Source organism: Poeciliopsis prolifica, unplaced genomic scaffold, assembly GCF_027474105.1.
Source record: "Poeciliopsis prolifica strain line A6 unplaced genomic scaffold, Auburn_PproV2 SCAFFOLD013, whole genome shotgun sequence".
In the NCBI taxonomy this organism is placed as follows: Eukaryota; Metazoa; Chordata; class Actinopteri; order Cyprinodontiformes; family Poeciliidae; genus Poeciliopsis; species Poeciliopsis prolifica.
The window spans coordinates 3,751,847-3,776,993 of NW_026562388.1; the positions used below are offsets into that span (position 1 = coordinate 3,751,847).

General features: G+C 38.8%; 1 protein-coding gene across 5 annotated transcripts in view; it reads left to right on the forward strand.

Moving 5' to 3' along the window:
* Positions 1-16,091: 16,091 nt before the first annotated feature.
* Positions 16,092-25,147, forward strand: part of zgc:110158 (uncharacterized protein LOC553590 homolog) — a 42,810-nt gene continuing 33,754 nt past the window's right edge. For all 5 annotated transcript variants that reach the window (XM_055038196.1, XM_055038197.1, XM_055038198.1 and 2 more), the window contains exon 1: positions 16,092-16,386. In XM_055038196.1, coding sequence (XP_054894171.1) covers positions 16,331-16,386 — 56 coding nt within the window. In that variant the 5' untranslated portion in view covers positions 16,092-16,330. The remainder of the gene's footprint in view (positions 16,387-25,147) is intronic.

A 25,147-nucleotide genomic window follows, 5' to 3' on the forward strand; every position in this document is an offset into this window, starting at 1 on the left:
GATAAGCCAGCTTTAATTGAGGATGTAGGGTCTTAAAGGATACAGTTATGATCAATAAATTAGAATATTATTATTGAAAAGTTAGTTTATTTCATTAATTCAATTCATTAAGTGAAACACACTGCACCGATTGCACACGGATTGATGTTTTCAAGCAATTATTTCAGGTAATTATGATTCTGCTTAGATCTAATGAAAACGTGATATTTGAATTTTAAATATTACGTCACAATAATAAAATATCACACAGAAATGCAGGTGTAATAAAAATTATATTCAATAATATTCAAAGTGCTTTGAATGAAAAAAATGTAACACAATAAGCAAAAATTGGCATGGCAAAATAAAGACATGTAATAGAATTAATTAATGGTCCACTTAATGCTAATAACGCAAGTAACATTAAACATTAAATGTTGGGCTTTTTTTTAGTTTTGATGGGATCTCAGTGTTTCAGCCGTTCTGCAGTTTTCTGGAAGTTTGTTCCAGATTTGTGGTGCGTAGGAGCTGAATGCTGCGTCTCCATGTTTGGTTCTGGTTCTGGGGATGCAGACCAGAACCAGAAGACCTGATAAGTCTGGTTGGTACAGTGACTACAGATCTTTAATGTGTTTATGTGCGAAGTTTTGTTCACCAAGAGAAAGTTATTACTCTTCCTGTGCGTTAATTTGTTCCAATTAAGCATCGGGTTAGTGCTTGGATAGATTTGGACTCACCTGGTTATGTCATCTGTATTTCTATGGTAGCTAATCTTATTATTTATCTACTTCTTATAACCTAATTAATTCACTAATTTTCCATACAATTTTGTCAGCTCTTCTCTGCAACACGCCTCAAGCTCCAACAGATTGTATAAAGAACGTGTGGGAACTGCACTTTTCAAGTGGTGGGACGGATTATATTTTGGTTTTAGATCTGGACTTCGTCTTGACCCGCTCCATCTTTCTGCCACTCTAAGAGGCTTCCCTGTCCCTGCCGCCGCTGCCGCCATGTTTTACTTTGTGCATGATGTGTTCACAGTGATTTGCAGTGTCAGATTTTGCCTACAAGGCATAAGCAAAAACTAGCTCTGCACATAGCAGTGAACACACAGGCCAAGAAGTGCAGCTCTGGCCTAAGCAGAACACAACACCTTCTTCCACAGGCAAAAAAATGAATGAATGAACGTCCCTTACATGGGATGTTTTTCTTTGTCTCTTTAGTAGAGAAGTAAACCAAAACAGATTTTCTTCTCTTCTCCAGCATTAAGACCAGACTTTTCAGGTCCAGAACGAATAGGTGTTCTGTTGTTGGATTGTGCCACCTGAGCTGCAGCTCCTCCAGAGTTACAATAGGTCTTGTGCCTGATTCTCTGGTTAGGTGGAAGCCAATGTGATGGACAAAACATCTGTTTGATGTTCAAGGCTTGAGATATTGTTTTATAAACTAAGATTCAAATTTGTCCACTACTTTCTCCCTGACCTGTTTGTTGAATGGTGTCTGTGATGCTTTGTGTTTTCTAACAAACCTGAGGCCTTTACAGCACGTTTTGTCGTGCACTAAAACAGCCAACTTTTATTTATATCCAAATGCTTTTATCTCAGTAAATAAGTTATCTTGCAAGAATGGTGATAATCACACCAACAATCCAGTTTGATCAAACTGTAATTAATTTTTAAAAAAACCAGACTCAGACCAATTGGTAAATAAGTTATCTTGCAACTGCCTAAACCAGGCAATTGCATCAGACTGCATCATGCTGAGCAAGAAGAAGGTGTTCAAGAAGAGATGAGATTAAACTATACACACAATTAGTCAATTTACCAATCTGATTGTATTTGGTTATATTAAGTTTAATGCTCTACACAGTATTATAAATCTTAGTTCTTAAAATTAAAAAATTATATACTTTTTTGTGTTGGTTTATCACATAAATACCTCAATCAAATACGATGAGGTTTCTTATTGCAATGTGACAAAATGTGGAAATAGTTTAAGTCTTATGAATATTCATAAGGCAGCAGGACTCAGTGGGGTGCAGAGTGGATTCACTGAAAATAAAAAAACAACAAATTCTTTGTGACTTGAAACGAAAGAAAGGTAACCTTGCAAATAAATGTAGTTTACTAAAATATTACTTTAGGGGCATGGAGGCTCATACAACCAGATTATAGAAGTTGCTTTACACTTTTTTTTATTGAGTTGTTCAAGACAAGTCTCACATAAAAAAAAAAAAAGTTCAGTAATTTCTCAAAGTCTCACTTTTAGATCTTTTTACGTCCACCCAGGGTCATTTTAAAGAAAAGTCCCTCTCAAATACAGGAGTAAAAGAATGAATGGAATTATTTGTAATTCAAATAGCCTTTTGACAGTAAGAATATCTGCCAGTAAATGTAGCTCTTCAGTGTGCTCTTCAATTTTTATTAAACTTGGGCGTAACATCAGGAACAAATACTCTTTATTTAATATAAATGTATAATCAGGTGTATGTCGAAGTCAATGCTCGGCTCCATTTGCGCTGTGTTCATATCAGTTTGCGTCTTTGTGACATTACAGCTGTTCATATGAGTTGGTATTAAGGTTACACAAGCCTTGTTACATAAGGGCACCAGGTGAAGCAGAAACCCGGGACGAGATGTTTTGAAGCCCAGCTACTGTTTCAGCCACATTTCCTCACTTGTGAGTTTCCAGGCTGCTCGTGCTACATGAAATGCTAACTTCCTCTGTGCTCTGGTTACAGTGTGACTCGTTTCCTTTCCGCGTGCATATTTCCGTGTCGCTCTCCCCGAAGGCACGCTGTCGTGTCGTCAGCCATGGGAACTTGCGCGCGTCTCCCTGTGAGTCCACAGTATCTGCCCTGTCAGAAATAGGCCGGGTTAGGTTAAAAAATGTTTCATAAGCTCCGGCTGACCTCCTTCCTCTCCGCTTCTCCCCGCTCTGCCGCCCCCTCCCGTCTCTACCCGTCCTGTCTTTCTTCTCTCTCTCTCTCTCTCTGCTTTTTCTCCCGTTCACCTTTAACGCGCAAACAACAACAACAAAAAAAAAATGTTTACGTCGCCGTCAGAGATATTTACCTTTTGCCAGTGTTTTTATTCTGCTGTGATACACGTTTGAATTATTCACTTCCCACTTATGCCTTTGTTCTCGTGTTTTCTCCCTTGTTTCTGCCTTAAAAAAAAACACTTGAGCGTAAAGGACGGCGCGAGCGCACAGATGTGTGCAGGTTTGGTGTCTTTACGCAGATGTTCTGAGTCTCTCCTCGCGCGTCGCCCATCTGCATATGTATTTGCGCGCGCGAGTCTGTGTGAGACTGTAATTGCACGCATGTGTCTCCGTGTTTGTCTCAAGTCTGCCATTTGACTGCCATCTGAATCTGTGGCACGTACAGCAGAGCAACGAAACGGCAGATTGGCAGTCAGGAGGGAGAGAAACAGAGAGAGAGAGAGAGAGAGAAAAAGTGGACGTGCATGTTGGGGGTGGGGGCAGCAGGAGGGCTGTGGAGAAGCAGGAGAGAGAAGAGAAGCAGGAGGAGATGAGGATGGGAGGAAGAGAAAGAAAAGGGAGAGAGATGTGAGCGTGAGAGTTAGACAAATAGAGATACAGAAGGAAACAGAGAGACACACTGTAAAAAGAAACGACTCTAATTTATGGTGAAATACCGGCAGCTTTATACGGTAAAGTCCTGGCAACTAAAACTGCCAGTATTTTACCGTATTTCCGAAATTACGGTAAAGTTCTGGAAACCGCAGCTGCCGGAATTTTAGTGTATTTCCCAATACACGGTAAAATAATGTACTTCCTAAAATATGGTAAAATATGGCCATACTTCCTGAGGCATAATATTGTGGCAACAATGACTTTAGCAGTTCAGAACTGTAAACTCTTCTATACAACTTATTATAAAAACAACACATTTACCGCAAAGATTAGTGAGAAACATGGCAGGACTATATAATATATTGACATTTTATTGTAAAAGAAATAAAAAAAAACAATAAAAACTTTATGTTTTTTATTTACCAGTAGCTGTTCTTACCAGAATTTTACCATAAAATTACAGTACAACACACAAGGAAGGGTAATTTGTCTGCATTTCAATATGGAAAGTTTGAAAGAAAATAAGTCCAAATTAAACAAAAGTACAGACTACGAGTAATCCACTTAAAGAAACAATTTCTGTTTAAGAATTCAGTCAAAAAAATGAAACGATTCTGTTTCCTGTCCAGTTTCCTCACAATATTAGTGAGATCTCAAAGAAGAGAATAAAAAGACATTTGTCCATATAAGGGATAACCTATTGTAGAAGAAAAAAACGGTGATAAAAGGATTGTTGCTCCAGCTTGAGAGTAACAAGTCATTGAGTTCAGACTTTGAGTTCAGACTTTGGCGTCCATTATGGAGATGGTCTTCCCAGTCACAGGTTGAGCTTGAGACTCCTACCTTGTCAATCAGGTGTTTCCTCTCTGCTCGCAAACAGAAACAAAGCAAAAGTTAGAATGATGCACTACATGAACATCATATTCACTCAACATTCACTTAAATGTTTGTTTCACCCTTGCTGACTTGCACATGGAGACTGTTACTTCAGCCAGGCGGTGGGATCATTTCTGACTGAAAATTCAGAAGTTCTTAAAGCTTTGTTTGTTCTCGACAGGTGTGATCCTCTCTGCAACGAGACAAAAAACACAAACATTCATCAGATGAAGACTTGTTGTTTCTGGGAATTTTCTATCTTTCTCCTTCCTTTTGGAAGAAACACGTTTCTCTTTACAATTTGTAACTTTTTGACCAGTAATTCAGGATAGATGACACAGCTGCCTTCTATTCTTTGTAAAAATTACTTTTACAGTCCGGTTTACGGTTTTAAATTCTAGATATAAATATCAGCAAAATCATAAGTTTTGGCCAATTAGTACCATTAATTTTAGGGTAATTTACTGCTGGCAATATGGCAATATTTTTCTATGAATTTTACAATTACTCATATTTTCACAATGTATTTCTATGTTTTTTACATTTCATGACCGTGAAAAATTACTTGAAATATATGTAATTGTAATTCCATGTATTTTCTATGATAATAAAATGTTACGGTCTGTAACTGTTGATATTTCACCATTTTTCGCCGTAAATTTACGGAGTTTCTTTTTGCAGTGCAGGCTCAGAGCAGGAGGAGGGGGTGGTGGGAGCGGGGCATCAGCATACCGAGGCAGTCTGTGGTCTTCCAAGCAGCAGCACCAGCAGCAGTAAAAATAGGGGAGAGGAAAAACAACGATGGCTTAAAAGATTAAATTCCTGTTGGAGTAGGAAGTGCAGAAAGCGGGAAGGGCAGATCCCGAACGTGGCAACGGGACAACACACATCTAATAATCTGCCATCGCAGTTTGTTAGGTCTGTGGTATCAATTGTCAGCCTGATAGATTTAGTGGATACAAGAAAGACAGGAATGTTGTTGAAAGACCAGGTTCTGTGACGTAAAAAGTGAGATTTTTTTTTGTATATTTAGAAAATCTTTAAACGTTTGGCATAACTTGTTTTGTCCCTTGCAAACTTGAAAACAAATCACATCAGAGGAAAAAGAAAAAACAATAAGCTGCATTACCACGGATGGATTTGTGTTCCGTTCTTCCAATCAAATCTATCCCTGATGTCAGATTGAGTAATTTTTGTGTCCCTTCTCACTTTTCAGCTGTTTGGTGTCTGAGTGGTTTCATACCACCTTTCTAGCAACCCCCCAGTATCTCAATGAAGTCAGGATCTGGGCTTTGTCTAAGCCCCAGAACTTTCTATTTAGTAATTCTCAGCCAGTCCTTAGTGGATTTACAGAGCTGTTTGGGGTCATTGTCATGTTCAAGTGTTTTTCAAATGGTCGCTAATATTCAACAAGCAATCCATGGTGAATGCTAATGGTGAGCCGCAGTGAAATCATAACACTTCCAGCTCTGTTCTCCACACTTTGCAGGAGTGTTTGTCATTTGTTATGGAGTCCAATGAAAATTAATTTTGAGGTGAATTTGCTCGTGTGCTTTAGATCATTACTGCTGCAGAACCCGCGCAGGCTTGAGCTAAAGGTCAAAGTATCTGGTTAATCACAGTGGGTTCATGATTTAACAAGGGAGGCAGTTGAATTTTCTCACAGGTCTAGGTTGGTTTGGATAGCTTTTCCCATGAAAAAAATTAAATCATCCTTTCAAAACTGCTTTTTTTTTATTTACTCAGATTATTCTTGTCCCATATTAAAATTGGTTTGTTCATCTGATAGTATCTTTCAGGACTTCTGATGCTTTGTGACTCTAAGGTGTGCTGAGATTAATTGTCCTGTTTTGAAGATCCAATGACGCCAAGCCTTAAAGGTGACAAATTATGCTCGTTTGAACGAGTTAGGATGGGTCATGCTGTAGGCTGTACAAAACAGTAATTATTAGTATTATTTTTTAAAGTAATTCTCTCATCACTGGTTAGTTCTGCCTATTTTAAGCTTCTTCCACTATGAGCCGTTATAGAGTTCTGTCACTTTTATGCAAATAAGCTGCTGCTGGTCACGCCTCCAACTTCACATTTCCACTTTATGCACATGAATATGGCTACAAACAGACACAGTTGTGCAGCTGTACATCTAAATATCCGGTCTCTGAATAATAAGTCAATATTCAGTGCAAAGGTAAAGGAGCAGTACTTATCGGCACCTTTACAGACGAGACCTGCACCTCATCTGTAAAGGTGAGGTGTCCAAAGACAAGGCTTTTTCTGCCCAGCTCTTTATCCGCTCTTAACTGATCAGCTCTGAGTTTTATTGTAGGGAGGAAGTTTCTCAGAGGTCGTACTTTCAAGATGGAAAGACAAACAACAAGGCTGTCTGAAATCAGAATTCAAATGAAAAAGTCACCAAACCAAACGTCAAAATCTAACAATATATTGTGGATTTTAAGAACTCTGCCACACTTCTTTACTTCTTCTTTGCATTTATTCCTCTCTCTAGGCATCCAGTGCTCATCCAGTGTTAATACTGCAGAGAAATTGCTATTGTCATTCAATAATTGCTACCTTAAAAAAGCAACACCTTCGTTGTTTTCTGTTTGGAGCTGGTAAGACGCTTCGAGACTCAAGCCTAGTATTTGTTGTTACATAATTACTGTTTAGAGCAAAATCTACGGAGATGCATTGATCACTTCGTTGTATTAACGTTCAAAATAAAGTTTACTACAGGGCATGGAGAGATGTTATTTGTCTCATACCACTGTTCTCATATCATCTACAAATGATGTGAAATGACTGGTTTTCAAAAAGGCATTGCTTGGCTGCTTTTCAGCTCTTATCTCTTCTCATGCTGCTTTCCTAACATACACTGAAGTCCCTGAGTTCTTCCACAATAACCAACAGGTTAGTTCGTGACTACAAGCCATGAGAAGAGACTATGAAATAAGGACAATTGTAAGATCTCTCGATGACCTTTGCTCCTCTTCCTAGGTAAGTTTTAAGATGTCTGAAATAATTCAAAGCAAGATTCATCAGATGTTGTTGTTTAAAAGATGTGAAAACTCCTTCTATGGCCCAGTTATTAAACTTACTGCCTCTTTCAGGATGAGGGTTCTTTGCCAACCCTTTACTCACACTGGTAACATCATTGATTAGCTACACTCTTTAGGTTACAGCAATCTGACTCGCCTTGAAGTTTTGGATGGTCCAGAACACCTTCCACATGAGGTACATAATATAGAATGAGGAATGGTTTACCTTTTTCTTTTGTCATACTTTCTAGAACTCTAAGCAATTTCTTGCTGGTATTATTGGAGTCCCAACCCCTCTTCCCCTTGGAAAGAATATGGAAGATATCTTTGAATTATTGTGCATCAAAGCGAGTTTGAAATGTAATCCTAGCTGCAATGAACTGATGCATTGTCAGTCCGAAATATGCAAAGTGATTAAAGCTGCAAGGATATAAAATGGCACAGGGACAAAAAGATCTCTGTCTGTAACTAAAGTTTTAGAGTTCTACATGTTATTAATGTTTTATACTGTATTCCAAACCTTTTGTATGAAACAATAATTATGTGCAGTTGCTAGCATAAGCAACAAGCAGCAGACTGTAGAGTGTTTCTCTCAGGGTTCCTCCTTTTGTTTCTTTTGGTCGTCTCCGAAAACATCCAATAAATTCAGATTGTTTTCGCGAGAGTCAAGCGTGGATGTCCGTTGTTCTGTGGCGGTCCTGTGATGAAGTGCCCCCGCCTCTCAGACAATGTCAGGAGGGACGGGACCGCCTGACCTTCTTCGGGGTAAAAGAATTTCTCCTTGCCCGACCTCACAAAGGGAAAGCCTGTCTTTACAAAAGCTCGCGCACAAGGAGAAGGAAGGAAGCGGCTCCAAAGTGCTGGAAGGAGTCCCACATCTCTGTGAGAAGCCAGTGAGCTCCAATAGAGACGTCCCAACAAACCCAGCTGATTGGCATGCCAAAAGACGCCATTCATTTAGAAATTGAACGTACGAATTGAAGGCTTCTGAGAGGAAGCTGGAGTGATGAAAAATACAGGTTTGGCATGATTGAGCTCCAACCTGTTTGGGTATTGCGCATGTGTATGGGATTGTGTGTGCATGCGTGTATGCGTGTGTGGGTGTGTGTATACACTCTTGCTGATAGGATGGGGGGGCTTCGTTAGAGTAATTACAGCTTTGCTATGTAAATAAGCCCGTCATACTGGAGAGAGACACACCCACCTCTTTTTCAGACCCAATTAACCTAACTCCCCTGGAATTTGCATACCTAACAATCTCAATACGTCCATATGTACACAGATAAATCCTCCCCTTTCACATTTATACACTTTATTAAAGCCGAATTATGTTTAGCACTAAATTTATATATATGTTAAGCTTCTTGTTTCTACTTGGTAGTCGGTCACAAACACACCTGGCGGTACAAAGTGTGAACTTAAAGATTATTTTGTGTGTTTTGTCGATCTTGGACGAGCGAGGAGACTACAGGCAGCCAGGTGATATCTGTATGCATAAGGCATCACCCGGGGCTAACTGGCTGCTGGAGCTGTGGTGAGCAGCATCTATCATCTCAGGCCGCTGATGAATGTCTGTCCTGAATGGCTCTCTGGCGTAGTTGAGGGGAGCAGAGATAGAGCACGAAATGAGTCGCGGTGCAAAGAGAAGCTGGAGGAAGCAAGGTGGGAAGATGAGGAGGAAGGGTGTAGGCGAAGGAGGAGAGAAGGAGCTGCACACAAACGTACGAGAGAAGAAGAGGAGAGACCCGTGAATATCCAATGACAGCGGAGGAGATGCAAAGGAGTGACAAGCAGGAGATGATGCAGGGAAAGAGAATTAGAAAATGTTGGGGGGGAGGAAACACACTTGGGGAGACTGAAATGACTGCAGAGGAGAAGAAGAGGGAGGAAAAAGTAAGCGATGGGGATGGAAGGGTGAATGAGGAGAACTAAGAGGATGACAGCATGTCAGAAATAAAAGAAGAGGTGGACAAAGATGATGATGTTGGAATAACTCAAATTTGAATGGCAAGACGCAGCATTATTGAAACAAAGGCTTTTGCAGGAAATAGTCAAACATATTTGTAAGCCTGACTTTTGAATCTGAATGGTTGCTAACCAGAGACTGGATGGCTTCTCTGAACTACAACTTAACCTGAAATGAGCAGTTTTGACCTTGTCCACACTGACAGGAGAATTTTTAAAAAACCATCCAAAAGCATTGAGTTTTCATTAAGAAAGATATATCGAAAAAAAAAAAAAACACTTTCCATAGTGAAGATTTTTACTATGTGGAGCAGAAGGCAAACTGTTACCCTTTAAATATAACATGAAGTTATTGACTGAAACAAAAGTCAATCAACACGAGCTGCAACCATGACAGAAAGTCTGTGGGCACTACTGAGAATCTTCTCCTAAATTTTGGTGTTGGTGATGTTGACACGGTTGCTGCCAACTTTCACAACAACAGAACGATTATTTATGAAATTGCAGAAACTGTGTTAATGCAAAAGTTTCCAAAAGGAAGTGATATCCACAGTAATGAAGCCAGTTTTCAGATTACTACTTGTGATTTCTTAAGATAACACTTTGCTGATGTGACAATAACGACCAACCAGAGAGTAGCTTCGTAGCTGTAGTGAAGGGTGGAGTAGGCTTGACAGAAACATTCCAATGGGAAAGACATGAGAGATGTATTTCCCATTGAAATATTCATGTTTTCATATGTTAATGTGTTTTATTTTGTGTTGCACTTTTATTTAAGAGGGCAATCCTTAATTGAAATAGTTTGAGAACAATATGTTCTTGTTTTTTTTGTGAAAGCCACAAGCATATCTTTCTTCTGCTCACAAAAACACTAAGTAACAGGGTAAAATTTTTATGAGTTTTCTGCTTTTATTTGAGTAACATTTTACATCGGTAACTCTATTGTGTTTAAGAATAAATTTTTGTATTTATTTACTTATTTTTTTAATTAAACTTCACTTTTACTGGAGTTGGTTATTTTTCTACTCTTTCCATCTCTGCTTCTACTTTGTTTCGTCCACTTGTTCAACAACTTTTTATTGCAAATGAGAAATCGGCCAATCATTTCGCTGCAACTCAACGAACTGAGGCAACCTGCTGAACCTGCTGAAGTTCAAACCGAGCATCTGACTCGAGCATTAAGGAGATTTAAAAGAACGTGCCATCCAAGCTGACATGTTCAGTCAAACACGAAGCTTCATACACGTAGCTCAAGAACCATTCACTGCAACCAATGTATGCAGAATACAGTGCTGAACCCAGATGGGCTACAACAGCAAAAGATCAGACCTGGTTTCAGCCCTTATTGTCGGCTGAAACCAGGACACTGAGGCACCAGCTCGCACACACTCACTAAACCTGAACAACAACAGATTGGGGGAAAAAAAACTTTGCCTGAGCCATTATTTAACCTCAGTATTCAGATGTTAAGGTCAGGATTTCTCATGATTGTTTGGGGTGGTTTGAAGGTATTGAAGGAATGCAAGGCACCAAGTTGCCTTCCAATTTGGTAATTGCTGTATGATTTTTTATTTTTATTTTTAGAGTGTGACTCTGGGCCTACAGTCTAAAGTGCTTTGGGTGGTCATTAAGACTTGAAAAGCATGACTGAAATTTGGTCCTTTTAACTTTTGTATTTGTTTTAGCATTGGCACCTTGATATTGAAGACATGTCTTTTTGCTTTTTTGATTTATTTTATATTATTTTTTTATTTATGCACCAGTGTTGTGTTTTGCTCTTCTCTGTTCTATCATTTTGCCAAAACTTGACATTGGTTATTACATACAGTATTTATGTTGTAAAGCATTTTGAACTGCTTTCTTCCTGAAATGTGCTACACAAATAAACTTGACTTTAACTTGACTTGATTTGATTTTCTAATTGGTAAATGTAATTTTATTTACAGGTATTATAACACATCCAAAGTTATTTCTGTAAATCTTGCTAGAATTCAACACTTAATTTTAGCAAACATTAACCAAATGTATGCATGAGGTTCAAGAAAAAAGAAGAGATTTAATTTTCCCTTCAATGCACCATAGTACTTTATTAATATTGATCTGATTTTACTCAACTTAAAACAAAAGTGCATTTTATGGAGTACTAGTCCTTGCAGGGCAATAGAGAAACCAGTTTAACTCAGTCAGAGTATGTGTAGAATATGAAAATTTCATGCAGACAAAACGCAAGCTGGGATTTAAATATCTTATAAAAAAAACATATTTTTGTAAACTTATTGTGCTGATTTTATTTATTTATTTAACAATTCAAACCCACATTATCTTCATGAAATGTACGAGCTAGATATGGGGAAGATGTACAGAATGGCACAGAGTGAGAGAAACAAGAAACAATGGACCAAATGGAAAATTTTGAAATCAAATGGACGCCAAGGGGACGAAATGCTAACATCCCGATATGTGGCTTTATATAACAGAAAAAGCAGAGACAGAGAGAGCACACAATGTCCTTGCTTATCTCAATTCTGTGCAAAAGACAAAGAGCCAGTGTTCCCAGGAATTATTGGGTTCTTGGATCAATAGTGGTGCTATGATAAGACAGTGATAGAGTTTGTGATCTGGGGCTTAAAACACAGGGGTGCACTATCTCTTCTTCCTTCTCTGCTTTTTTTGTCCACAGCAGAGTCAGCTGAATTCAAGCTTTTTAATAGAAACAGTAAAAAGAAAATCACAAATAGTTCATTTAAGTCTTGGTGAGAAAGGTAAAGAGTATAAAGAATAGACTTACAAATTATTATAGACTGCATACAAGATCCAATATGGTGTCTAATATTGTAATATAGCACAATTTCACAGTAGCTTTTATTAGAAATACTAAGGTTTCAAATTTTTAAAACAGAAATGTATACCAAAATACAATCCCTGCTGCTCTTACAATAAAATAAGAATAAAACAGTTTTACCTTAATAGGCGGGGCAATTCCACAGTTTTTAAATGATTCTGCCTGTTGCCTGGAAATATAATTTGTCTGTCTTGTAAGACAAAGTAATGTGTAAGGGTCTTTCTTCAGCCAGCTGAGTGGCAGTGTGCAGCAACAAGTGGCTCCAAAGCAGCACTCTGCACAGAGAAAACTCCAGAATCACGATATTTATAACGAGGTGGGTTGCCAAACAGCTGGATATGTCCCTCATTTAAGCCACAAAAAAAGTCTAAAAGCCTTTTTTCAGCATTCTCACCAGCAGTGCAGATTTGTCAGAAGACTCTTGTCTCTCTGGCACAGTGCCTATCATTTCATTACAAGGACTTTAAACTGTGGAAAAATTGATTGAAATTATACATTGATACTGAGAAGTGATTCATGCAACTAGCTAATATACCAACAACTTAGAATTACTTCCAGATTGAAAGATAGCATTTAATCTGTGTGATAAAAATGAACCTCCAAATTATTTATTTTCAGTTTATTTATACTTTTAGGTTAGTAAAAACAAATAAATGTCAGGTTTTTGCATTCAGTTGTCATTTTTGGCATGGACTATAAGGCTCTCTGCCCAGGGCAGCACAGATTTCTCAACCAGGTTATTGCATTTTTTAAATTATTTTTGATATCATAATCACCCAGCAGGTTTGTCTTTTATCAGTTTATTTGTTTTGAATAAGTGTCACAAAGTTTTAAAATTATTTATCATGGTCTCAATTTTTACAGCACGAAAACCTTTTTTAACGGGAGTATGTGTACTTTTACACGTACTCTTCAAAAGGGCGGCAATTACGTAAGATCAAGTTTTTTGAGCTTTACGTCATGTCTTTCCCCGTTGCTTTGACTCTTTCATGCAACTCTTTCAAGCGCCGCCTTTGCCGACTCTTCGGAGCTGGAGTTTCCAAGCCATGTTTTTGCATCACAGAGTACCACTCCAACGCAACTTCCTCACTCAGCTCCTTCAGACTAGCCAGCAAGCACCTGGTTGGAAACCCACATCTGCTGAGTTTGTTACATGAGCTTTTTTCAGTGAAACGTTGATAAAAAAAAACGCTGTTAAAGGAGCACCACTGTTGTGATGACTTCCTGAAGGTGGAGTACTGGAAAGAGCAGGAGTTTTTTTTTTTAAAGAGACAGAGGTCCAATTTCAAAGTCTTAAATTGTGAATTAAGATTTATTTTAAGCCATATTTGATATGTGCAGCATTTTTATAACAAAGGAAAATAGCATAGTTACTTAATTGTTCTATAAGATGATACTATCTGGCTGGAGAACACATACTAATGCCCTTTTAAAACAACATCTACTTTACGCTCTGTTTATTGAGCCAATTACTCAGATTTAAAAAAAAAAAAGATGGGTGTGTTATCTTTGTGTTCAAAATAAAATCCAAAGAATTTTCTGTAACTTGGAAGAAAAAAACTAAAAACTTCAGCCAATGATATTGTACAGCTGTTCCCCACTTTGGACTCAGTACAAATTAGAAGACACATCATGTTATAGAAATTTGTAAAATCCTACTCTGTTTAAAGTATATCTGTTCCATAACTGAGGCCATCTGTGCACTTATTTGTTATATAAACAAGATTATTGGGAAAATGTTGATCCTTTATAAAATGATGGTCCTCGCTCCTTTCCTATCTCTTTTGTTCCTCTATTCTTTTATGAAAATGTCTGCTTGCCAGAGCAGGTGTTTGTATCCCCATATAGTAGAAGGCTTTAGCACATACGCAGAAATATATTCTGTCTTTCTCTCTCCCTCTTTTTCTCTCTCTCTCTCTCTCTCTCTCTTGCAGACAGAAATACATGTGCATATCCAAGCACATATACACACAGGGGCGTGCGTGCAGACAGACAGTCAGCTGTGCCCTTCCCACAGCAAGTAGCATGAAAACACAGTGCTGCCTGTCCCTGCCTTACATACACACACACACACACACACACACATATATATACACACACACATGGACACACAAACTCTACAAAGAGCTCTCCACATACTCTTAAAGGGACATGACACACAATTAAACTTAGCCGTCAAGAACCGGCACCACACCTCGACAACAACAAAGTGCATGAGTTACAGCCGTGTCGTCCCTTATATCTGTTAAATGTGACTATTTGTGTTTCTGTACTCAAACAGAAGACCGTGTTTTGTATTTCAAAAATTTGATTTAAATAGACTTCATTCACTTTTTTCTTTCAAGTCTTGCATCTTCATAGTTTAGATTGAATGCAAGATGTTAATAATAATAATAATTAAAAAAACACCTGGCACCATTCAAAATCAACCTGTTAAGAGCTAGAGCTGTGACACCAAAATTTGTTACAGTGCAAACATTTATGTTTAAAGTTCAAATCAAGAAATGGATTTAAATGCAAACCTGCAGAAAATGAAGCCACATGAGCAGCAAAAGTAGCAACTCATAATGATTGTGAGCAGTTTAATTTTGGAGCTATATGAAACATATCTTCAAATTTTACATGCAGTCTAATTGCATTGTAAGTTATTTTCTACATGCCCATCAGAGCCTTTTCCTTTCATTGGAGCTCTTATTCCCGTTTGGGCTGACTTAACTCTCATTGAGAATGACCCCTGATCAAGCCAAAATAACTCTAACTGACCTTCTGCTGTTAATATGTGTTGAATCCACATGCGCACGTTTTCTTACAACAGTAAAGCAAAAAGCAATAAAGTATTACTTCCCAATGCTGGTTTGAAGCTTCATACTAATTAATAATCAGTATGAAATGTAAAGTACGGGAAGTATAGGGACCAGTGAGGGGAATAAGAAGCACACTAAAACCGGTTTTATCAAACTCTTAATCATTTTGGGGTTTTTTTTAATGACCTAATATAAGCTGGGTTCATGTTTTTAAGTTTCTCTGTGGCAAATAAATTTGTTGATTTCATGGATTGAAACTTGTGTTAATTAGCACCTGCAAATTCTTGCAGGCATTGACTTCAAAATATAAAAGTTCACTTAATGTTTGGCCTAAACAGTTAGAGTGATCCTTGAGAGAGAGAGAGGGAGAGAGAGAGTGATCAGAACTGAAGGAAATACATTTAAAGAGAAGAAACCAAACAAATAAAGGAATAATTATTGATAAATGTTGCTTAATTTTCTTTTCTCTCTTAAATACATGTTTAAAAAATAATAAAATGCAATAAAGTTGTACAATATAATCTGATCAGGAGGTCAGTGGTGCTGTTGAGGGCCCCAAACTATATTCTGCCTAGGGCCTCATTCAGGCTGGAGCTGGAAGGGTCTGTGAACATCAGGATTTAGCTTTGAGTTAATTTATAAAGTACATTATAAATTGGAGGTGGCTAATTATTGTTTAAGGTGCACAAATGTGACCAAAGACACCCCTGATTTCATGTTGGTATTATATATTTAGTACATAACACTGTTTAGAATTATTAAACATAATAGTAATGGCAAAATGCAACAGTGTGATGCTGTAGATGGAAAAAAAAAGGAAGAAGTTGCACGAAGGCCTGAAGAATAGAACTTGAACTTGAGCGAAGTCTGTACAAACTTGGACACTGTGCCTTTAAGAAGCCCCCACCGTCTCACAACAGGGGGGGCGTGAGCTGAATCCAGGAACAGCGATTGAAAAAAAAAAAAAAAAAAAAAAAAACTCCACCACCGGACTGTTTCAAGTTCCCCTCTCCGCCTGAAACCCTGCCTGATTTGTGGGCAATGTTGGGGATGTAAAAAAAAAAAGAAAAAAAAAAAAAAAAGAAAAGGAAACCGGAGCAAAGAGAGCGTAAGGAAGGGAGAGATAGAGAGACAACACTAACTGGGTAGCTATGGAGATAGTAGGTTTTCCTGGTCGCTTTCTTTGACAGGTGTCGAGTGGGATAAAATAAAGTGTGAGAACAGCCTCCAAGATGTACGGCAAGGGTAAAGGAGCTGTGGTCCCCTCCGACAGCCAAGCGAGAGAAAAGTGAGTAAATTATCGCAGTGTCACAACAGCAAACCCCCGTGAAGAGAGAGGAGTGTGCTAGGTGGCTAAACTTGCTAACTGATGTCGAGGCAGTTCAGCAACTTCAGACTCGTGCACAAGTTTTGTTCGTGTAACTTTTCTTTTGTTTCTTGCGAGTGAAGCCGTGCTGCTTGTGTTTCTGCCACTTTTCTCCCGGGCGTGCTGTTGCCCTTTCTTGCCTCTTCTTCTTTAGCATCCTCCAACTTGCAGGCATGTCTGCCAAGTTAGCCCCAGCAGCTAGCTGCAGCCAGTTTCACTCTTGGATTTAATTGTTTTGTTGCTCATGTTCAACCTAAAGTGGCTGCTAAAGTTGCGCCACTTCCCCCCCTCTTCTTTACACGCGTGTGTGCTTTAAATATCCAATAAGGAGCATGGAAGTGGGGGGGATCCCACTCGAGTTTCTTCCTTTCTCCTCAGCCCCACCACCATGGGGGAACAATGCATTTGGATTTATTGTAGCTGCGCATTTGGCATTGTATCCGACTGCCTTTTTGTGTATATACGTGTGTCTGCTCTCGGTAAAAAAAAAAAAGGATACAGCTGTTTTGTGTGTGTGTGTGTGTGTGTGTGTGTGGGGGGGGGCTTTGTTACACACCAGCCGTGTTCGTGGCTTGTTCGCGCAGGGGTTGCGAGTCTCCTGGCGCTCGGCAGCGTTGGATCCACGCGTGTTTTCGGCGACTCTTCGTGCAAAAGCGGAGCGGCGCTTTGTAACTTTTGTGCCCCGCTCCGTGCAAATCTCACCCCCCTCCCCGCCAGCAAAAGCGATCCACGCTGCCGCCCGGAATAGGCGCTGATCGGTGGGGTCTGTGCAAGGGAAGCTGCAGCCCCCACTCAGCCTCTTTGTCTGCGTGCCTCTGTCTCGCCCAGAAGACGCACGCAGCTTCCCTTCTTCAACACTTCAGCAAGACAGATCGCTTCCAGATTGACCTTAAATATCAGTTCAATAATCACCCCGTGCATTCGCGGGCCAATCAGGGGCCACTGACCTGGATGAGTCTCCACTGATGTCATCCTATTTGGTCGGTGTTAAAACTTTGTTGGACTGAACTTTTTTTCTTTTGTTTTGTTTTATATGTGCGGTTGCAATCACACCGGGACAGAACCTGAGTTTAGATCAACAGGCACCTCTTTGTTTTCTCAAAGCTCTTCCTCATCTCTTTCTTCATCCGCTGCACCTCGGTCCTCATCCCTCACATTGCTGTTGAATTATTGAGACGGACCGAAGCAGCTGCTCTCAGCTTTGCGTCAAGAGTTGAGAGAGATGGAGGAGAGAAGAAGAGGAAGATGTGGTGGGCAGACTCATCCATGTTTAAAGAGGGGGTTTTGTCGCGAGCCCCGGGCGAGGTGTCAGATGTACTGATGGTGCACACCAGGGAAATTTCACTCTTTGTGGAAGCGAATGCATTTTCGCGCCGACGTCGCCCATCCTAGAAGTTTAGAGGGAGAGAGGGGAGGTCAAAGGGCACCCCGCTTTCCTCTGGTCATTGCGTTAACTTTTAAACTCGATCCGCTGCTTCGTTTGTCCTGCAGGGAGTGACTCTTTCTCCTTCTCTTTGCTCCTGGAGTGGCTCGTCTCCTCAAACTTCCCCTGCTTTTCAGTGAGGCAGCTCGCAAACTTTAATAATGCAGCAGGCCAGGTGCATGCACAAGCACAAGCAGCCCCCTCGATGTGTGGCGCACGCACATCGACGCCACGCATCAAATTTTTATCGAAGGTCTCATGAAGGATGGGAGGGCATGGGCAGCATGATCCTTCCATCCCCAAACATGCGAATGGAGTCCTTAAACATCTCCTACTGCGAGTCAAACTCCTCTAAGGATGCACATGTATCAAGCCTGCACAGAGCAGGGAGATGGCATCAATATTTGAAGACTTTGCTGGATCCTGCGAGCTTTTGCCAGACATTTCAAAACTCCTTCAAATCACTTTACATCTATAGGTGTTTAAGTGAGATTCAGCACCAGTGAAGTTGCTTGAAAGGTGTAATGTGTGTGTGTGTGTGGGCCAGTGCTAGACTGACCTGCAAGTGGCAGTGACTTACACTCTACACCAGCGGTCAAAGAGAGCTTTGTGACCTACAAATTGCTGGAAACCTCAGAAAGTGGTCAGATTCCCCTGCCTACAGTGGTCAAGTGTTTTTTTTTGGTCATTTCTACTGGTAGGGTTACGAACTATGACCTGTGTTTAATCAGGCGCATTAGAGAAGTTGCAGTGATGATTAGCCTGAATTATTTTGGGAAGTATTTAATTCAAGACAGCTTCTGCGTTGTCTCTAAGGCGTAGTCCGGATGTCTCAGAAAACAAAAATATTTTTTATGCATTTATTTATTTAATATCGCTAAAAATTATTATGTGTTAAAAACTCTGACCAAAGTGGAGTTTTAAGACATTATGATGCAAAAATGACATACCAGCATGTTTGCTTTGACAGGATTCCCAGTCAACATCGTCTTGTATTTTATTGATTTTATATTCTAATACACTATTTAAATGTAGTTCAGCCTATAAACCTTTATATATCCGTCCACACAAATGAGCCTCCTATCATCATGTTTAGTTCCTACTAGGAAGTCGTTTTTGGTTTTGAAGCCGCCTGATTGGCTGACATAGGTTTCAGCTTTGCGCTACACTGCCCCCTGCGGGTTTGGCATGTTTAAAACAACGTGCAGATCGTGTGGATTCATGGGGATGAAAACTTTTCTGAAACTGATCACGTGTGTTCATATTTATATATTAAACAATGCGGCAGAGATGTTTGTTTTAATAAAAAGCCTAAGTTTGAACTGCCTTGTTGCTGAAAAAGTGCTATACAAATAAAACTACTTCTTCTTAAGTTTGCCTATTTGTATATTTCTTTTGTATCTTCGTGTGAAAGGGAACCCTCTGACATTCAGTCCATGATATTTATGTATATAAACATGGACAGATTGAATCTATCAATACATGACACTAAAACCTACTAATGTTTAACCAGGACTGACCCATTTACAGCCAAACACTGTTGTCACAGTGTTATTATGAGACTGTGGTCGTCCAGGTAGAGCGGGAGTGTTCAAACGTTTTGTCACATGGGATCAAAATTGTCCGGTCAAAAATACCTTCAGGCCAAAAATATATACGTTTTAAGTACTAACATCACCAAATACTGTGTATATATTTGTTTTTACCTCGTCAACGACAAACTATAAACTATGTTAATGAAAGGAAGAAAGGAATTATTTTTCTTAACATGATCATAGATCCAAAACCTCAAATAATTGTCATGTTTTCCTTGTTAAATGAAAGGCAACCAGTTTATTTTGGATTGAAAAAAACCGGACAAAAGAAATGTAAAAAAAAATCTGCAATAAAAACATGATCTAGGCCAGTCTTCATTTGAAAACACTCGCTGGGTTTTTATACAGCAATTGAAAGCAGATTTGGCTGAACCACGGTGTACTTAGAGTCGTTGTGGGCCTGTTTAAGAAAATTTGAAGGAAAACAGAACCCTTGGAAAATATTACTTAATTTTGTGTTTTTATTAGTAGATTTTCATTTAAAAGTAATGGTTTTGTCCTAATGTTTCAATTCATTGATTCTTGAACAAGGAAAAAAAAAAAAATCAGTCCAGGTGCCACAGTAGCGGCTGAGTAATGTATGACACTGTTATTTTGAATCTTGTTAAAAATAAATGTCAAATCATAATTGGATTTGAAAGCTAGTAAATGCAGAAGCAATGGTCAGTTTTGTGGTTGATTTTGAAGGCTGATTTTTGTAGAGCATTGACCCGTTATATATTAAGAAGAAAAGTTTTGACTTAGCCCTCTCGTGTCAGTGGTCTAATTATTTACACTGCTTTTGACTTTTTGATGTTTTCAAACAAAAGTTCTATTATTCTGGAGTTTACATTTTAAGAAGTATATAGCTATGTATATTTGCACCTAGAATAAGCAGTGTGTCTAGACACACTAATGTAGATTCCTACTATAAAGCTGATATTTCCAAACACAGCCAGCAGACCTCGTAACAGACTCTACTGGATGAAACGGAGCAACTTTGCTGTAATCCGTTCAGCCACTCTATTATATTCTAAAGGCCTCTCAGTCAACATGCCTGGACATATATAGTGGAAATAAAACAGTTTCTGATTTTACAACTTTTTGTTTCTCTGTGTTTTACATTAAATTGTTGAACACCTTACTGTTTCTGTTCTTTTCTCTTTCTATAACAGCTTCCACACTGAAGTGAGTTATTGTAAAAGCAACCTGGTTGTACTTGGATGTGGCAAAAAAACAAACAAAAAATAGACATGTCTTTTCCTGACCTTCTAATTACTGGTGAGGGCAGATCAAGCTAAAAATTTACTAATTAGACCTTGCTGATTTTCCAATAGGAGGCACATATTTCACTTAGTTATCTCAAGGGATATTTTGCAGTGTGACCTTTTATAAACAAGTTTGATATTCATTACATGCACAAGGTGGCATTGGAGAAATGTCCTCTCTAGCACCAAACTGCTTGTGAGAGACGCTATTTTAGCTTTTTAACATCTTGATCAACAAAAATCAATTTGTTTCCTCCAAACAGTTTTTTTTTTCCAATACAAACTTGACTAGCAATTCATCAATCAATCCACTGGCAATAAAATGGGCCAGTAAACTCTGATTGAAACATCTTACAATAATAATGAACATTTTATTCTTTTATTAATTACATCAAAGTTAAAATTCACATTGTTCTCAGTCTGTTAACACAAAGGTTGTGTTTCTTCATTTTCGACTTGATTCAAGAACATTCTCAGTATATATTCTTGATTAATGTTTACTTTTTCTGTTGGACTAAAATGAGAAAATCCCAGTTTGGCAGGTCAGAACTAAGAGAAAACAAATAAAAGCCTAATCTGCACATTCCTAAAACATCTTAAATGTGAATCAGAACCAGAGTTGTGATCCGTTTTCATATAAACTTCGCTCTATAAATGGGCATAAGCAACCTGGACAGTTTAATTATCAGCTTTGTGAAAAGTCAAAACATAGATCTTCGTTATCAGAGTTGTCAATTAAATCTGTTTTCTATAATTGTGTTCAACTTAGAAATAAATTGGGTCATGAAAATGACAAAACAAACCCTGGTATAATTATTAAAACAGAACAAAACCCTCTTAAGTGGAAACTCAATTGCTTCTCCATGGTACGCCAGGTTTTTTTTTGTGTTGTGTTGTTGAATCTTTAAATGTACAATTCTGTTTTGTCTTCAATTACTGAGAAACAGACTCTAATATTGGCCTGTTAGTTGAAAATGCCTGTGATTCTGTCTGGGGCTGAGATATCATGTAGGAATCATTGGCTCAGTGTTTGCCTATTCATATCTTCCGCAGACTACATTTGCATACTAACAACATATTTGCATACTATTGGTAGTGAGTACAGGTCAGGCATGGGTCGTATCTGTTGTAGCACTTTGGAGCAGTGTTCATTTCTCCTCCCCTGTGGCAGAAATACGCAGCATTCATGACACAAAGATTCACCTGGAGTCTTCTGGAACCTGCGCTCTGTTTTACTGCGACACATGCAAACAGTTATTTTGGATTTCCTTCATACATGAATGTCATCTGGTGTTTCAGCAAAGATAACATTTCAGAATCTTGGAGTAAACGGGTGCACTTGTGATTAGTAGAGGCAGGTGAGAAAAATTGATTGACGTTGCTGTTCCTGTTCTCTTCAATGTTCCGAATTGACTCGCCGGTGCTGCAGATCGTTTTTTGTTAATGACTTTCTGTTGGTGCGATGAAAAACCTGAATGTCAAATACAAAAGCAGGGCGCTGAAGGTTCACAGATTAACACTTGGTTATTGTACAGCATGCAAATACGGTCTTTATTAAAAAATATTGAGGAAGATGCCCTTCCTTGTCGGTACTGAGCCAGACTTCATCAAACATGGTGGAGCTCTCCACAGCCTAACTTGAGTCCTGGCAAGATTTGGGGAAAAGAAATCTCTTTCTCCATCATTCGTTTCTGACTCTACTTTTTACAACAGATGCCTCCTGCTTTGCAAAAAGAATTGTAGTGTTTACCATAAAATCCAAAATTTTTTGCTAATTTTCAAATCTTGCAGTGAAAGCTATCAGTTTCCGCTGCTCGGGTTTTAGTTGTTCTTTCAGAACCACTTAAGGGTGTCAAACTCCAGTCCTCAAGGGCCACTGTCCTGCAACTTTTTGATGTGCCTCTGTTGCACCACATCTGAATGCAATAACTAGATCTTTAGTAAGACTCTGGAGAACTGATCTATACAAGGAAGAGGATATTAAGCCATTTCATTCCAGTGTTTGTACCTGTGGCACATCCAAAAATTGCAGGACAGCAACTCTTGAGAACTGGAGTTTAACATCTGTGATGATGATGATGATGATGATGATGATGTTGATGATGATGATGATATGGGGTAGCTGGTACTTGTCTCTCCGGGTACCTGCTACTTGGAGAGGCAAAGCTTCATACTTTGTCTACTAAGTCGGACTTGTTTCCGGTTAGCGTTGTTCTTTGTCACCGACTCTACTCATAACCTGTATCGACAAAATTTCTTCTCTCAACCAAGTTGTTGAGAGAATCCAATTTTCTGACCTCTGGATTATCTTTTTGCAGATGATGTGGTTCTTTTGGCTTTTCATGATCTCTAGCTTTTACTGGAGCGGTTTGCAGCTGAGTGTGAAGTGACCGGAATGAAAATCAACCCCTCCAAATGTAAAAACCGTCGTCCTGAGCCCAAAAAGGGTACAGTGCCTTCTCAGTCGAGGAGAACTTAAATTCTTCCCAAATGGAAGAATTGTAAGTTTGTCAGGGTTTTGTTCACAAATTAGGGGAACAATTACGTGGCACATTGATAGACCTGTGGTGCGGTGTTCTGTGGGTGTCCCACTGGGAGGGAAATCCAGAGAAAGATTTGGGTTATTCTGGAGGAGCTATGTTTAAAAAAAAAAACAAAAAAAATTAAGAAAAAGTTTTTTCTTTTCATTTAAGTCCTAATTAAAATGGAAAACAGATGTTAAAGGCAGCGTACTATAAGTGTAATGATACGAAGTGCAGAATCAGATTCCAGTTTTTGCAGTATCGGTGTGGGCAGTGCTCAATCTCATCTCTGGTAGAAGTTTTTGGTAGGAAAGACTAGTTCATGTGCATTAAACCTGGGATTTCCCTTGTTATTTGTGGACCGTTTGATGATCTTCTATGAAACTGATGTTGGTGACCAAGATTTAAAAGCTTTTAAAAGGTGAAAGGAGGAGAAAAGAGTGAAAACATGTTTGCTCTCAATAGGCAAACTGAGAGCAGTATTGGAGTTAATAATCTCTCTTGTTGGCATGAAGATTATCAATGCGCTTTGCATTTGATTATATTGCAGCCATGTTTCAATTCAGCAGATAGAAAAGCAGAAGATGTCTTTGAAATAGCTGTAAATTGAGTCTCTATACCGCACAGTACAGGAAAATTTAGAGCTATCATTGTTTGAAAGCAAATTGCACAACAGCCTGATTATCTCAGAAACCATGTTTCATTGATCAGCTCATTGACTGCTGATGGTGACGATGACACTGAGCTACTGTCCTTCTCATTAGGACCTTATTGGCCTGTCAGAGGAGTGTCTGCTGTGGGCACACAGGGTACTGTCATATCCACACTCCAGGTCGATTGATGGTCCATTAACAGCCTATTAAACATGACTAAGTGAAGGAGTTTGGAGTACAATGTTGAGCCAATGGGGGTTTCCCACTCTGCCTGACAAGATTAGTGGATTCCCATTTTTGAAGTTTTGTTGGGCTTTTCTAGCAGTGATTTACTTTGTATGTATTTTTTTTTAAATTGTCAGACCAGAGCTTCTTTTTTTTTTTTAATTGGTGGGAATGCCTGTTTGGCTTGCTCCAGTGAGTCATTAAATTAAATACAGTTATTGCATGATTATCAGTTGTGCATTTATTGAAAGTTGAAAAAAAAAAATACATTTCCTCATAATGTTTTTCACCATCTGTCTGAGTTGACCTAGTTATGGAGATTATGTTGTTTGAAAAGTTTTTAAAATAATGCCAATGCCGTGTCTGCTGCTGTGACGTCTCATTGCATTTCAGAGGTACTTGACTGTCATAAGAATAACAATTTTACCCAATATGAGCAATAATAAAAAGGCAAAGCTCTGATTGGTGCAATATTTGGTGCAATCTTTTTAGCAATGCTATAAAAATGTGCTTGTCAATAACAGATTGGTTAAATTGGATTGGCTATCACTCTTTTTTACCCATATCTAGGTGACCTTGATGGTAAAGGTCAAGTAGGAGGTTATGGATGAGAAAGTGGCATAAATTCAATTCCCTTGGATTATGTGTGTTACTCAGGATTGACATCCTCATCCTACATTTCACAATTACGTTGCATTTTTATGTGGTCCTAATCACATGCAGCTGTATGTTCCAGTTACTGTATTTGTTTGGGAATGGGAACATAGTTTACATTCGGTAGCTGTAGCAACCTCTTGCAAATGTTTTCCAGTTTTAATCCAGTGTTGGGGAAATTATAATTTAATTTGAATACTTTTTCTGTAGGAGGGGCACAAAATAACATACCAGTTCTGTGAGTAAAACTGGGCTGACATTAGCTAGCCGTGTAATGCAGCCTTTTTTTAATGCGCTGTTTTTTTTTTTTTTTTTTTTTTTTTTTAACAATGTCAAAAGGACGGTGAAATATGTAATAATATAA